Genomic DNA, 11440 nt, shown 5'->3' with positions numbered 1-11440 from the left:
CTCGAACTACATTTCCCGGCGGCACCGCGTGTGCGACGCGTGCGCTGTGTCCCGGCGGCAAGCGGAAGATGGCGGTGGCGGCGTCTGCGAAGAGGTGCTGCTGAGGTGCACGGCGCGACGGAGGCCGGAGCCGCGGTGAGCGAGAGGGGGTGGCGTGGGGACCCGGGGACCAAGGGAGGAAGGGCCGTGCGGCGGCAGGGGTCCTGGCGGAGGGCTAGCGGCCCTTCGAAAAGAAGGAAGCAGTGACGTTTGGGACTCCAGTTTCTTTCCCTGCTCAGGACTGTTCTGTGGTTCCCCAGTGCCCTCGGGGCAAAGTTCCAACGTGGCCCCCAAGGCGCATCCGCCCTGTCGGTCTCCACTCTGCCTCTGCTCGTGCCTCACTTCGAATAGCTGCACTGGCCTTTCTGTTCCTCAAATTCGCCACGCGCCTTCCGGCCTCCTGAATTTTGCACATGCTGCCCCCTCTGCCCGCAACATCCTATTACCCATTCTGCTTGGCTAACTCCCATTCATCTTTCGGGTCTCAGCATCAACGTCACTTCCTCTGCGCAGCCCTCCATTCCTGCCCTGAGTCCCGAAATCCGCTTGTTAAAAGCTCTCGTAGGTCCCCATCCCATTCCTTTGTGTCACGTGCGTTCTGATTTGGTTTTGGACCTTTATTTGTTTGGCTGTTTGAATAATCAAATACCGTCAGCTCCCCGGGGACAGGGATTGGGTGTGTGTTGTCACTGCTGTGTTCCCAGCACAGCGCCGGTCACACTGTACACGCCCAGTTAATGTTTGTTAAATGAATGAAAGATACTCCTGGGGTCATTCTGCATGTGAGGGGAGTCGTCATACTCCCGGGTGGGAGTGGGGCAGCGGTACTCCTGGAAGAAAGGGAAATGATGGTTGTTGGTAATAGCAAAAGACTACAAACACCCCAAATGTTCTTTAATGGGGAGACTGGCAGAAAAAAAGCGGATTACATCCACATAACAAAATACTATGTAAAAAGGAACGAGGAAAATCCCTGTACACTTACGTGGAGAGTGGGCTCCAGCATATGTTAAGTGAAAGCAAACGAAAAGCAACAGGGCGCCCTGGCTGGTGTGGCCCAGTGGTTTGAGTGCCACTAGTTCCCTTCCTGGTCAGGGCACGGGCAACTGATTGCTTCTCGCACACGTTGATGTTTCTTTTCCTCCCTTCCTCTCTTTCTAAAAAATAAATAAAATAAAAAAGAACAGGAAGGGGGTGTTTATTATACGCTCCCTTTTTATAAAAGAAAGGGAAATGAGGTGTATACATTCGAAAGATAAAAGGTTAAATCAAAAAGTGGAAGAGGAAGGACACGGGGTAACATTTTGGTGGGTCTGGCCGTATTATCGGGAAAAGGGTGGAAAGGTTGCTCATGAGAAGGTCCATCATGTTCTGATGGGGGCATTGGCGGCCCATGCCCCTTGGTTTGCGTGGACACACTGCGGTGGAGAAGCGGTTCCTTTCCGAGATGCAGTACGCTCAGTGATGAGGGGGATAGATTCTGCAACTGTACTGCTAGGTCTGTATCTTGCAAACATCAGTCAAGGGACTTTACCTCCCTCACCTGCAAGTGTCCTCAGCTGTAAAATGGTGATAAAAAGTAATACCCGCCTCAGCCATGGCTGGTGTGGCTCAGTGGATTGAGCACCGGCCTGCGAACCAAAGGGTCCCTGGTTCTATCCCCCGTCAGGGCACATGCCTGGCTTGCGGGCCAGGTCCCCAGTGAGGGATTTGCAAGAGGCAACCGATCGATGTTTCTCTCCTTCTCTTTCTCCTTCCCTTCCCCTCTGCCTAAAAATAAATAAATAAATAAAATCTTAAAAAAAAAAACCCTACCTACCTCAAAAAGTTAGTGTTGTGAGGTTAAAAATAAGTGAACGTGCATTAGAATTGTGACTAGTACATATTAAATGTTCAATTAATAATAGCATTATTTTTCAAACATTTTAGAGCCAAAGGGCAGGGATACTAAGGCCAGTGATTGAGAAGCCCTTTGCAATTGAACAGTTAGTAGGACCCAAGCACTGTTTTCATAGTCAGTGAACGCACACCCACACAAGTCTCTGCCCTCATGGAGCTTACAAATAGGTGCTTTGTTGATAATAATGCCATGGAGAAAAGCAAAGCAACACAGATGGGGCGGGGGAGGAAATTGAGATTTGAAATAGGGTGGTCAGGGAAGACCTCACTGCCCAGATGTTTCAGTTGAAAGCTGAGGGGACTGGGGAGGGAGAGGGTTGTGCCAGCATCTGTAGGGGAGGAATGGTCCAGGCAGAAGGGAGAGAGCCACAAAGGTTTCGAGGAAGGGGCATGCTTGGCGTATTCAGGGGACAGCAGGAGGCTGGAGCAGCTGGAGCAGAAAATGGTGAGGGAAACGAAGGCAGAGGTAGACGGGGCCAGATCATATAGGGCCTAGCAGGCCTTGGTGAAGATGTTGGCTTTGACTCAAGATGTGGGGGTGACAGGTGGAAGGGAGACTAGGAAGGAGGCTGTTGGCTGGTCGTTCATTCAGCAGATACCTGTTGAGTAACTAGCATAGAGTATATGTTCCTTTTAAAAGATGTTGGCCCTGGCTGGTGTGGCTCAGTGGATTGAGCGTCGGCCTGTAAACCAAACTGTCGCTGGTTCAATTCCTGGTCAGGGCACATGCCTGGGTTGCAGGCCAGGTCCCCAACAAAGGATGCATGAGAGGCAACCACACATTAACGTTTCTCTCCCTCTTTCTCCCTTCCCCTCTCTAAAATAAATAAATAAAATCTTTTTTAAAAATTGAGGTTTTTAAAAAAAGATGCATCTTTCTCATTTTTACCCTCCTCAAATTGTTATTTACAATTTACACAATACCTTCGGAATCTTTTTTTTTTTTTTTTAATCCTTACTCGAGGACATTTTTGATTGGCTTAAGAGAGAGAGAAACATCGATGTGAGAGGGAAGCATTGATTGGTTGCCTCCCATACACACCTGACGGGGAATCTTATGTACCTGGACTGGGAAGTGGAACCCGCAACCTACATATGTGCCCTGACTGGGAATCAAATCCGCAACCTTTTGGTTACAGGATGACATTCCGACCAACTGAGCCACACTGGCCAGGGCACCCTTGGGATCTTTCCCCATGTCCATAAAAGTAGCAGCTGTATTATCTCATCCTTACTAGGTATACCAACTGATCTGCTCCCAGGACAGGCCTGAGAGATCAACCCTGTCACCACCCCTGGCTCACGGAAGAGGAAACTGATTGGGTCGTTCTGTGTGTACATGCACAGACTCGACAAAAATGGATGGAATGGCACATTTTCTGTGATACAAGAGACTGTCGGGGGCATCTTTTTATGATTAGGGTACACTGAGATCCACCAAAGTGTTTTTTTTTTTTTTTTTTATAAAGATATTTTTATTTCTTTTCAGACAGGGGAAGGGAGGGCGAGAGGGAGAGAAACATCAGTGTGTGGTTGCCTCTCACATGCCCCCAACCGGGGACCTGGCCTGCAACCCAGGCATGTGCCCTGACCGGGAATTGAACCAGTGACCCTTTGGCTTGCACCGCGCTCAATCCACTGAGCCACACCAGCCAGGGCCACTGAAGTGCTTTTTATTGTTTCCTTTCTCTTCCACTTTTTGGTTTATCCTTTCCAGTATTTCTTTCTTTTTTTAAAGTTACGCATAGTTCCTTCAGTAAACATTGTATTCCACTTTGCATGTTTTCACTTAATATGTGCTGGAGCCCTCTGTTTATTAGTGTACAGAGGTCTTCCTCATTCCTTTTTACAGTTGCATAGTATTTTATTTTACTGTGTGGATATATCATAGGTGTTCAGCCAGTCTCCTTAATTGAGACCACTTGGGTTGCTGATTTTTTTTGCTATTAGGAGTCATCTTGCGGTGATACCCTTGTTTCACAGTTGTGCCAGTGTCACTTTGGGACAGATGCCCAAAAGTCTCCCCTCCCCAACCTATTCCACATCTTTTAAATACAACTCCATTGTATTCCAGAAAATGGCTGAAACATAATTTCTTTTTTATTTTTAAAGATTTTATTTATGTATTTATTCTTAGAGGGGAAGGAATGAAGAAAGAAAGGGAGGGGAACATTGATGTGTGAGAGAAACATCAATCAGTTGCCTCTTGCACACGCCCTGACCAGGACCAGGCCGCAACCCAGGCCTGTGCCCTGACCGGGAATCGAACCGGTTACCTTTTGCTTTGCGGACAATGCCCGACCAAGTGTACTACCCTGGTCAGGGCGAAGTGTACTTTCTTTATCTAGGCCCTTTCTGATGTGTTGAGTACTTACTGTGTGCAGGGTTTTGCAACCAGTGTTCCTCAGAGCCCTACTTCAGAAAGCTTGCTCCAATGTCCCATCTGGAGTGTGCAGCCCAGGTGGTCTCAGTCTCCCCACCTGGGCTGCACACTCCAGACTGCTTGTTCCGTCCTGCAGCGGACAGTTGCGGTCAGCCCACCTTGTGTACAGTGCTGGAGCTGAAGCTTGGTACTGCCTCCGACTGAGACCCAGTCTCCCCCAAAGTACAGCCGTCATGTCCACTTACAGTCTGAGATAGACCCTGGAGCGGGGAGGGCCTTCAGAAGACCCAGCAGGGACCCGACAGGCTGGAGAGGAGGGTTGAGCCTTTGTGGATGGCAAGGTGAAGGTCCCGCCCATCTTTTTCTTCTGCAGGGAACACTGGACAGCAGCCATGGCAGGCAGCAGTGGGGACAGCGTCACTCGCCGGAGTGTGGCGTCACAGTTTTTCACGCAAGAGGAGGGGCTGGGCATCGATGTCATGACCACCTCAGAGAGAGTGAGTGTGCAGAGACGGGCTCTGAGCGGGGAGGCACAGCCCCGGGCGTGCTGAGGGGGTGGGCTGGCGGGCCAGCACCACCACCTGCCTCCCCCCTCCCTTCAGGTGGTGGACCTCCTGAACCAGGCAGCGCTGATCACCAGTGATTCGAAGATCACAGTGCTCAAACAGGTGAGGGGGTGGTCCCGCTGGGTAAAGGAGACACTGGCAATGGCACTGTCCCCGATTGCAGCGCTTCCGGTGCGCCTGCCGTGGTCCCTGGTGCTTTGCAGGCACGCTCGCATTCTGTTCTCACCACAGCTCTGTGAGCGGGGCAGCTTCATCCCCGTTTTATGTAGAAAAAAGCAGAGTCTCAGAGCTTAAACAATTAGCCCAAGGTCACTCTGCTAGGAGCTGGCTAAACTAGGACTTGAAAACTGGATTCCAAGTCCAAAGCCTGTGCTCTTCATCCTTGTATTTCCTCTCTGCCAGGGTCCTGTCCAGTGGGGAAGACAGGCAGGTCAGGTGACAGTGAGGACTCAGAGTGAGCAGAGCTGGGATGGAGGAGTCCAGAAGGCTCCTGGCCCAGCCTAGGGGTGGGGAGTCAGGGAGGGCTTTCTGGAAGAGGGGACATCTGAGCTGAGACCGGGGGGATCAGGAGAGAAACTGGCCAAGCGGGGGAGAGACTTAAGAGGAAGACATGGGAAACTTGTGGGGGGTGGGAGGGCAGCATAGTTGTGGTTCAAAATGGGAGACAGGTGGGATTCAGAGGTTGGGGGATCAGGTTGCCCGGTCCAGTTCTGAACCCTGGTTCTGCTACTTGGTCAGTGTGTGGCCTTGGAGTAGCTGGCTCCACCTTCGCAGTGGAGCAGGGTGCTGACGGGCTGCCCCTGGGGCGGAGCAGGGAGGCGGCTCGGGCTGTGAGGACAACAGAACAGCAGGACCTTCGGTCATAGGGGCTGGGCCTGTGCCGGTGCTGGGCTCCTGTGAGAATGCCCGTGGGAGGTGCTTATTCCAAAGAGCCCAGCAAGTACAAGGACCTCAGGGACAGATTCTCGCTGTCACGAGTGCCTGTGGTGGTACATGGGGAATCGAAATGGTGGGGGGGGATGACTGGTGGACGAGTCTCAGGAAGGCAGGGTCTTGCAGCACCGCCCTCTTCTCTTTAGCCCTGTGTGCCTCGTGTACTCACTGTCCACCAGGACGTGCCCCTGGTAGGATCTTTTTTTTTTTCTTTAAAAAAAATAAAAAGATTATTTTTAGAGAAACGGGGAGGAAGGGAGAAAGAGAGGGAGAGAAACACCAATGTGTGGGGGCCTCTCTCGCATGCCCCTACTGGGGACCTGGCCCGCAACCCAGGCATGTGCCCTGACTGGGAATCAAACTGGTGACCCTTTGCTTTGAAGTCCGGTGCTCAATCCACTGAGCCACACCAGCCAGGTGATAGGATCTTCTTACTGGATCCTCACAACAGCCCCGGGAGCTGGTGTTTAAGATCCTCATTCACAGAAGAGACTCAGGAAGCCATTTGCCAGGCCGTGTATGGAGTGGCAGAGCCAGGATTTGAGCTGAGTGTGCCTGCGGCCTGCCTCCATTCTCCTGTCCCCCACACACTCCTGTCTGCACCCATGGGACCCTGGTTTTATCTGTGTGCTCCTCTTTCCCATCCCCACCTCCTTCCAGGTCCAGGAACTGATCATCAACAAAGATCCCACACTGCTGGACAACTTCCTGGATGTGAGTGACCGGTGGGAGAGGGGCTGTGGGCGCGGGGGCGAGCGGGTGGACCTGGCGCAGTCCTGACCCCCCCTTCTGATGTTGGCAGGAGATCATCGCCTTCCAAGTGGATAAGTCGATCGAAGTGCGCAAATTCGTCATCGGCTTCATCGAGGAGGCATGGTACGGGGTGGTGCAGGGACCTCTGGGGCTGCCCCTGCTCTCACTCTCCTTTTTGTTTCATGGAAGCGAAATTCACAAACAGAAAACAAACCATTTTTCAGTGAACAATTCAGTGGCATTTAACATTCACAATCTAGTTCCCAAATATTTTCATCCCCCCCAAAAGGAAACGCTGTCCCCATTCCCTGCTCCTCTTGCACTTGGCAGCCAGAGCGACCCTGCCAAAATTAAAGCTGACCTTGGCCCTCCCGGTTGTCAGACCTTCCCTGGCCCACTATCTCACTTAGCTCAAAACCCATGCTCCTCACCTTGCTTTCCCTCCTGGCGGCCTCTCTGACCTTCCCGCATATCCCCTGGGCTCCCTGTCATTCCTCAAAAAATGCTGTTCTGTTTCATAGCCTCTCTCAAGGGCTCCCACCCTCACTTCCTCAGCAAGCCCTTCCTGGCCATGCCGGCGCAGCCCCGCCCCCAGCGCCCTACCTGCACTCTGCTCCCAAGTGCTCTTAGAATCCCGTTGGTGCTTCCCCACGAAAACGTCGGCTCCGTGGGGCAGGGCTTCCGTGTGTTGCAGACCGCTGTGTGCGGGTGTCTGGAGTGGTGTTGGCACATGATGGGGGCTGGGTGCGTGTTTGTCGAACAAGACTGTGACCAGAGTAGTGTCCACGTGGAGTGCTCACTCTGCCACACTCCGTGTTGAGTCCCGTCCTCTGAGCTCCTGGAAGCTTCACGGTAGCCATCGAGATGGAGACTGGTGTCCTCCTTTTAGGGAAGGGAAACTGAGGCTCAGAATGTTCAGGCCACTTGCTCAACCCAAGTCATTTCTTCATTAAACATTTACCGGATGCTTTATAATTAGGAGGTAATAAGGTAGCCCTTACTTCGTGAAACTTCTAGTTGTCAGGCGCTGTACTAAATGCTTTACCCACTTTGTTATTTGATCCTCAAAAAAAAAACCAAAACAAAACTATGCAGTAGTTGTTTGGCTCATTTAACCAAAGATAAAATCGTGACCCAGAGAGAGGAAGTGAGTTTCCTGAGGTCACGGAGGGAGTACGTGGCAGAGCTGGGACTGTAACCCATGTCTGTGACACGATTGCCCGATTCTCAGTCTCCACCTGTCACCGGAAGAATTTGTGTAAGTTTTCTGAGTTGCGAAATTAAAAAAAAAACCCTTTTCATTCAGCCCATATGTGTTACATGCCTGCTGTATGCCGGGTGTTTGTGTCTGGCTGCGGGAATGCCACAGGGAGTAAAAATGGGTTAATTCCTGCTTTTGTGTAGCTGACAGTTGAGTTTCATGTTTTTTGACTAATTAGCTTAATAGTCAATTTTAAGTTGTAACGTGCTGTGAAAATGATAATTGATATTCTGAGCTCTGGGTGTGGCCTTCTTGAATTTCTTACCTTTATTGAAGGCCTTTCATTCTTTCTTCCAACAAAAAATGAGACTGTGCCAGCACTCGGACTGAAGGGGCCCCTGTCTGAGAGCCCTCGGACTCAGGTAAACAAACTAGTAAACAAAACCAGTGCTCACATAAAGCGAAGTGTTTTAAAGCAGTAATGGCTGGTGTCAGTCAGGTGCTTTCCACAGAGTTCGAAGCACGTCGCGTGTGTTTACTGCAGTTGTCACAACAAGCTGTGAGGTGGGCACGACTAAAGGAGACGAGGTCGCTCGCCCAGATTCACACAGTCGTCCGGCGCTGTTGCCCTGCACGCGAAGAGCAGGGCCCTAGGAGGGCAAGCTGGGGCTTGCGTGAGCGGCCTAGACTGAGGGCTCAGGGGCGGCTGTGTCCGCGGGGGCCGGGCATCGCTCTCAGCCCCCAGCTGTGCCGGCAAGCCAGACAGGTGCACTGCCGGCCCTGCCCGGCTCCATCCCCGTCTCCTGACACGCCGACCCTGTTTCCCTTTCCCTGGAGCCCAGGTCCCTTTCACCTGCCCGAGGACCACCTTGACCTTGCCCTTTTCCCTCCGTCCCCCAGCAAGCGAGACATCGAGTTATTGCTGAAACTGATTGCGAACCTCAACATGCTCTTGAGGGATGAGAATGTGAACGTGGTGAAGAGGGCCATCCTCACCATGACCCAGCTCTACAAGGTGGCCCTGCAGGTAAGTGTCCCGCCCCGACACGTCTCATGTACAGACGCATCTGTTAGGGTTCAGAACCAGGGTCAGAAGAAATCCTTTATGAGCCAGATGTACTGTTGATCTTTGGGAGCAGACAGCAGAGGGGTCCAGTGTTAACGTCTCGTGGTCAGGGATCGCCGTTAGCCCACACTTGCGCCCGTTTATCCATTTGTTTGTGCGTTCAGCAAACAATCCCCAGGTAGCTCCCCTGTCACTGAGGGGGGCCAGTCCTGCCCTGGACACACCCTGATCGATGGATCCAGGAGCCACAGGGGCAGTGGCATGGGGCTGTCGTTGGTGCCCTCAGGAAAAGCTCACTGTGCTATGCTGTCCCTTACACTAGGGTAGAGATGATCCCATTCAATCTGCTCTGCCCCAGGAGGTCCGCACTGTACTCCTTTGTCTGGCTTCAGATCTGAGTCTTCATCACTCTGGGTTGTCCCTGTTTATGAGTCTCATGAGGGCAGGACCAGGCCTGTCTTGGTCACCCCTGGGTCCTATTCCCAGTGTCACCGAGCACAGGGCTGGGGACAGTCGGAACCTAGTAAATGTCTCCCAAGCGAAATTTCATCATCGCTTAGGAATATGTGGGTAGTGGTGGAGTCGGCAACTGATGTCTCATCCCCATGTCTCTGTCTGTCTGTCCCTCCTGGCCTGCTCACAGTGGATGGTGAAGTCACGGGTCATCAGCGAGCTGCAGGAGGCCTGCTGGGACATGGTGTCTGCCATGGCTGGGGACATCATTCTGATGTTGGACTCTGACAACGACGGTGTCCGCACCCACGCCATCAAGTTTGTGGAGGCCTTCATTGTCACCCTGTCACCCCGCATGGCTGACTCGGAGGTTCCCCGGCGCCACGAGCACGATGTCAGCCTGGACCGCGTCCCACGGGACCACCCCTACATCCAATACAGTGAGTGCCCCCAGGGGCTGGTGCCGCTTGCCAGTCACCGCACTGACCCCTCCTCCTCCTCCTCCCCGCTTGTTTCTTGGTTTTCAATGTCTGGAGACAAGACAGTACGAAACAATGGTCGAGTCCCTGGACACGAAGCTCAAAGCCCTGTCTCACCACTCACATCCCACTCACTGTGTGAACCTGGGCAGGTTACGTCTCTCTGAACTTCACTTCCTTTTTGTAGAATGGAGGTGATAGTAACTTTCTCGGGTTTGTAGTGAGGTTCCGTGAGGGTGGGAGCACTCAGTAATGCTAGGCGTTTTTATGGTTTTCCTGATTGCGAGTTATAAAAGCAGTGCGTGCCCACTCCTAAAGTGTCAAGCAGGAAATACGGAGGGGTCTGAAGCGGAACATACCCCCCAGGCCTGCTTCTAGAGGTGGGCGCTGCTAAGAATACAGTTTCCTTCCAGGCACTTTTCTGTGCCAAGACAGCCATTTGCCTGTGTATATTCCCAGTTTCTACGTTCGATGACTTTTTTATTTGTGAAAAACAGGACCATGCCCTCTGTTTTCAGCTAAGAGGCCCTAGGGCATTGTAGTGCCTTGTGTTCGAGTCTCTGCGCTGTTGCTGGGCAGGCGGCCTTTTTTTCATTGGTAATTGGGGGCCGTTATCTACTATAGGGTGTAGGTGATTCATGTGGCTGGCTGGCAGCATTCCACAACTGCTAGCTGTTGTCACGTGCTGGTTGACAACCTTTTTCACTCGATGACATTATCTTAAACTATGTCTTTCCCCGTGACAGTCGTGTTCAAATTGCTGCACAACGTTCCATAGTATGGTGACGTCACGTTCTGTTTTTTTATTCACGGTATCAAGTCACGTGGCCTCCAGGATGTTTTTGTGAAGAAAGATACTCCCCACAGTTGGGGAGGGTTAGCTTGTGGGGACTGGATGGAGGAGAGCGGGGGTCTGAAGGACTCTGGGTCCCCTGTCTGCGTGTACGAGCGCAGACACACACTTGGAGTTTACCTCACCCTAGACGCACGGTCCGGATCCGATGGTTGGGTATTGAGAATTGTTTCCAGTTGGTCAACTGTTGCAAGCCCACGCTTTGAGCAGCCTCGTCACTGTGTTTTTATATCATTAATAGTCTCATAAGACCCATCGGCACTAAATTTTCTGTTTTTCAGCCATTCACGTACAAAGTCTCTCTTTTTTTGACCCCAAATGCTGCTCCTCCCCAGAGTCCTGGGAGAGATGCTCCTACTAACTTGTCCCCTTGCCCCCTCGTTAGATGTGCTGTGGGAGGAGGGCAAGGCAGCCTTGGAGCAGCTCCTCAAGTTCATGGTGCACCCTGCCATCTCTTCCATCAACCTGACTACGGCGCTGGGCTCCCTGGCCAACATCGCCCGCCAGAGGCCCATGTTCATGTCCGAGGTGATTCAGGCCTACGAAACCCTGCACGGTAGGTCGGGGCCCCCCACGGGCCAGCCGGTCTGCTCTTTGCTGAGGAAACAGCAGTGAGCTGTCGGTCGTAGGCCCCTGAGAGGCCGTCATTAATCCAGTCAGTTGTGCACACAGAGGAGGGTCCTCTAGATTAGACAGGAATCTTTCAGTTGCAGGTGACAGAAGCCTGGTTCAAAGCTGGCTTTAATATTGAGGTACGTGTGGGTGAAATGGCATGATGTCTGTGAAGTACCTTAAAATGTTTCAGCCTCTCCTCC

At 52.2% G+C, this 11440-nt stretch overlaps 1 protein-coding gene across 2 annotated transcripts in view; it reads left to right on the top strand.

Moving 5' to 3' along the window:
- Positions 1-7: 7 nt before the first annotated feature.
- Positions 8-11440, top strand: part of SYMPK (symplekin scaffold protein) — a 32939-nt gene continuing 21506 nt past the window's right edge. For both annotated transcript variants that reach the window (XM_024569387.3, XM_024569386.3), the window contains exons 1-8: positions 8-135; positions 4695-4818; positions 4924-4989; positions 6481-6534; positions 6623-6696; positions 8675-8801; positions 9484-9733; positions 11011-11181. In XM_024569387.3, coding sequence (XP_024425155.2) covers positions 4714-4818; positions 4924-4989; positions 6481-6534; positions 6623-6696; positions 8675-8801; positions 9484-9733; positions 11011-11181 — 847 coding nt within the window. In that variant the 5' untranslated portion in view covers positions 8-135; positions 4695-4713. The remainder of the gene's footprint in view (positions 136-4694; positions 4819-4923; positions 4990-6480; positions 6535-6622; positions 6697-8674; positions 8802-9483; positions 9734-11010; positions 11182-11440) is intronic.

Source organism: Desmodus rotundus, chromosome 12, assembly GCF_022682495.2.
Source record: "Desmodus rotundus isolate HL8 chromosome 12, HLdesRot8A.1, whole genome shotgun sequence".
Taxonomy (NCBI): Eukaryota; Metazoa; Chordata; class Mammalia; order Chiroptera; family Phyllostomidae; genus Desmodus; species Desmodus rotundus.
The sequence above is the reverse complement of the archived record's forward strand: the minus strand, read 5'-3'. Positions and strand labels throughout refer to the sequence as shown.